Raw genomic sequence first — 4478 nt, forward strand, 5'->3', positions numbered from 1 at the left:
GTATACTGCAACACTGGGTTGGAAGGCAGGACAGTGTGGTGTCGGTGTGGTTTCTCTTGCATTCTCTGGGATAGTTCAAACCTCTAATGAGATGGAGTTCTCCTTTCTGTGTTCCCTCAAGTCTAACCCTTTTCTCTTCTCTAATATTTGCAGTGGGAAATAGCTTCCCCTTCATTTCCCTTGTACCCTTTTTCTGCTAGCATTTCCTCTACCATCCTGTTTCTGATAGTGTTTACCCCCGATAGCTAGGAACTCCAGAAGTGTTTGGAGCTTGGGGTAGGAGAGAAGCCAAATTCTCCTGCCTCTTGATAGGATGGAATCTAAGTCATCCTGACATTGATGAAATGGTGTCTGGGGAATATGGAAAATGAGCTGTACTGAAGAAGAGGGCTGGGGAAAGTCTTCTATTTCATTCAATCTACTGAAAGATGATGTGTCCAAGGAACTCTGTGTTGGCCACCAAAGAGAAGGGTTCTGCCTCAATGAGACCTCAGAGTGTCTATGATTGCCTGGTTGGGTGAAAGCTGGAAGGAGTGAGAACAGATAATCCCCATGGTTCTTTTAGTTGCAACCTCAGAGATATAGATGCCAAAGGGAGGCAAGATGGTTTATAATGGTTAAGGAAGGCTTTCTCTGCATGTGTGTATTATGTGCCCTTTGTGTGTGTATGGGGAGGGAGAACTGGAGAGGGAGAGGGTTTGGGCCAACCTGACTCTGCTTCGAGATTACTCCTAATTCTGTGTCCAGGGATCAAATCTGGCAGTGCTTGGAGTTTATTTCTGGCTCTGTTCAATGTTTACTAATAGGTGGTACTCAAGGGATCAAATGCAGTGTCAGGGATTGAACTATCCTAGTTTGGCCTTGTTTGAGGGAAGCACTTTACCTCTATATTATCTTTCTGGCCCTATTGACTCCTTCTTGAGTGCTGTCATAAACACCTGCACACAGCAGTGAGATTAGCAGACAATCCCTGCCTTCACCAAGCATTCAGTTTGATGCAAAAAAACAAAAACAAAAACAAAAAAAACAAACAGACCAGAAATTAGAACCCATGGGGTACTGGGATTTTTGCTGGGGACTGAATTTTATTGAGATTTTAGATAACACAAACTTTCTCTCTTCCTTGTCCCATCAGAGTTCCTTTTTTTTTTTTTTTTTTATCTATGCTGCCATGGAGACTACCAATTGTACGGAGATCTGGTTTAAGAAGCTGCACGCTATGCTGAAGGCTATCAATTCCACTCTTCATAGCAAACAGTGCTGCCAACTGGAAACGGGGGCAGACAAACTGGTCAAGGAAACTCCAGTCAACCAACCTGGCCGTGATGACAACTCCTACATGTATATTCTTTTCGTCATGTTCTTGTTTGCTGTCACAGTGGGCAGCCTCATCCTGGGGTACACCCGCTCTCGCAAAGTAGACAAGCGCAGTGACCCCTATCATGTATACATCAAGAACCGAGTGTCGATGATCTGATTTTCAGGGATTGCTAAAGAGCAAGAGTCCTGAAAATTGTCTCCTGGGCACTCCAGGACTCAGCCAACAATCACATCAGGCCTTGACATTTCTATTTGTGAGAGTAAGCAGAAACAGTGCTCAGAGAGGCCATTGCTGGGAAGACAGGCACTGCACACTTGGGCTTTGGAGATAAAGATTTTTTTTTTCCATCACAGTTAGATCTTTTAGCTAACAGGAGTCTCGTGAACAAATCCATAAAGGTAACAAAAATAATGACCAAAGACAAATCAAAGGACTTGAGACATGGACTTGGAGGAAGGAAGAAGTTGCAGCAGAGGAAACAAAATGGAAAATGATCTGAGGATTCGTATTCTTTATATCTTCTCTTCAATCTCCACAAGAAGCAGTCACGATTCTCCCTGATTTCATATAGAACATCTGAGTTTTGTTTCTTCTCTTTGACCCTACTTTATGTTTTTCAAGACATTTAACATTTGTGAGTTGACCCTTTTGAAAGGGAAGCAAGATACATGCAATTTTACCCATTTGAGCTAAATACAGAGCCAAGACTGGGCCCCAAGCTCTTTGTTTCTTTGGAGTTCTCCAGAATTCTGTGTCCCTCAGATCTGAACATACATTTCCAGGGATCCTCTTTAAAAAAGTAAAACCCACGTTCTCTTACTTTGGCAAATATTTCAGACACATTTTACCAGGTTAATTCATTGTTCAAACAGCTCCTGAGCCAGGCAAGCGCACAGTCTGTATTATGTGACCACACAGGTATTACTTGTACAATAATGTTCTACTTTGAAAAAAATTAAAATAAATATCTATATGTTTACTTTTTAGGCATTAATGTTTTTAATCCTTTATTTAAAATATTTTTATTTATGTTTTTATAAATTTTTTGTTTTTTATTTACAATTTTTAAAATGATAGATGACTTTACTTTTTACTTTTTAATTCATTCACTATGATTTATGAAGTTGTTGATAACAATGTTTTAGGCATTTAGTTTCTGACTCCATATCTACCCTCAATGTTGTATCTCCTAGTCTTCCTTCCTTCCTTCCTTCCTTCCTTCCTTCCTTCCTTCCTTCCTTCCTTCCTTCCTTCCTTCCTTCCTTCCTTCCTTCCTTCCTTCTTTCTTTCTTTCTTTCTTTCTTTCTTTCTTTCTTTCTTTCTTTCTTTCTTTCTTTCTTTCTTTTTCTTTCTTTTTTCTTCTTTCTTTCCTTTCTTTTTCTCTTTCTCTTTCTCTTTCTTTCTTCTCCCTTCCTTCCTTTCTTCTTTTCTTTCTTTTTCTCTTCTCTCTTCTCTCGTCCTTCCCTCCTTCCTTTCTTTCTTCTTTCCTTTCTTTTTCTCTTTTTTTCTTTGTTTTTCTTCTTTCTCTCTTCTTTCTTCTTTATTTCTCTTTCTCTCTTCTTTTTTCTTATTTCTCTTTCTCTCCCTCCCTCCCTCCCTCCCTCCCTCCCTCCCTCCCTTCCTTCCTTCCTTCCTCTCTTTCTTTCTTTCTTTCTTCCTTCCTTCCTCTCTTTCTTTCTTTCTTTCTTTCTTTCTTTCTTTCTTTCTTTCTTTCTTTCTTTCTTTCTCTCTCTCTCTCTCTCTCTCTTTCTTTCTTTCTTTCTTTCTTTCTTTCTTTCTTTCTTTCTTTCTTTCTTTCTTTCTTTCTTTCTTTCTTTCTTTCTTTCTTTCTTTCTTTCTTTCGATCTTTGGATCACACCTGATCATGCTCTCACACAGAAATCACTTCTAGCAGTGCTCAGGGGACAATATGGAATGCTGGAGATCAAACCTGGGATGGCCATGTGCTAGGCAAGTGCCTTAACCATTATACTATTGCTCCTATCTACCTAGTATATTTCTTGAATGGAAGGTCACAGACTCCATATGCTGGCATGAGCAATTGTTTGTATCCTCTTCAGATCTGTGCTGAGCCTCATTACACACAAGCCTTTTCTTCATCTCTTTTTCTGGTTGAAGGGAAGGTGCATTTAAGAAGCTTTGATGCATGGGGAACAACAAATATAGGTTTTCATAGCCAGAGGGACTCAAGAGACCATTCAACCCAAACTCACAAGTAAAATATAAAATGCAATAGAGTGTGGGTATAAACAGTCAGGTGAGGGGTGCTGGCAGGATTTTGAGAAAGGAAACTGAGTTAACAGAAGTTAGAGAACATGCACTTGGTCTTGACAGACCTAAGTGTGAAGAAAGGAGTGGAAGCAGAGAGACTGGAATTGAAATATGGTAAGAGAGGCCAGGAGATAGTACAATGGTTAGAGCATACATCTAGCATGCATCTGACCCACGTTCAATTTTCAGCACTATGTGGTGCCCTGAGCATTGCCAGTTGCAGCCCCAGAGTGCCCTAGTATCATTGGTATCTTCACTACTGAAGGGCCGGGCAGCACTACATTCATAAAACCCTAGTACAAGAACTACCAGCCTGGTACCCAACCCCCCATTTTTGGTTTTGGGCCACACCCAGCTGCGCTCAGGTGTTTCTCATGACTGCTCAGAAATCTTTCCTGGCAGGCACGGGGGACCATATGGGATGCCAGGATTCGAACCACCGTTGTTCCTGGGTTGGCCACTTACAAGACAAACACCCTACTGCTCTGTTATCTCTTTGGCCCCAAGTACCCAACCTCCTGACCATCCCTGGGAATACCCAGCAACCCCACCCCCACCCGATGAAAAGGCTCCTTTTACAAAGTCTTTATACTCACATGATTTAACCACCAAATACTTTTTCCTGCAAATTATAGAAATGCAAAGAATATTAGCACATGCAGGAGAGAGGATATGTGGGGCAGAGTACTGGGTGGTCACATTCAGGGCAGGAGCTACAGACTCCAGGGTTTTCCAAGGTGACACAATGTATTGCAACTGCTTTTTTTATTTGAATTTATAAAGTAGTAGCTCAATACTCATTATGCACACCAGTATAAGTCCAATTAAAAATTTTAAGATGATATCATTTAAACATTCTAATTGTTTAATGTGCCTGAGTGATAGG

The 4478-nt window shown here is 40.8% G+C and overlaps 1 protein-coding gene across 1 annotated transcript; it reads left to right on the forward strand.

Annotated features, from left to right (window-relative positions):
• Nucleotides 1-1171: 1171 nt before the first annotated feature.
• KCNE3 (potassium voltage-gated channel subfamily E regulatory subunit 3) lies at nt 1172-1477 on the forward strand. Its single transcript, XM_049780484.1, has one exon. The coding sequence runs from the start codon at nt 1172-1174 to the stop codon at nt 1475-1477; it is 306 nt and encodes a 101-aa protein (XP_049636441.1).
• Nucleotides 1478-4478: the final 3001 nt, after the last annotated feature.

Source organism: Suncus etruscus, chromosome 9 (genome assembly GCF_024139225.1).
Source record: "Suncus etruscus isolate mSunEtr1 chromosome 9, mSunEtr1.pri.cur, whole genome shotgun sequence".
Lineage (NCBI taxonomy): Eukaryota > Metazoa > Chordata > Mammalia > Eulipotyphla > Soricidae > Suncus > Suncus etruscus.

What these genes read in the sequence shown, in the direction of transcription:
- KCNE3 (XM_049780484.1), top strand. Translation starts at nt 1,172, where the DNA reads ATGGAGACTACCAATTGTACGGAGATCTGGTTTAAGAAGCTGCACGCT.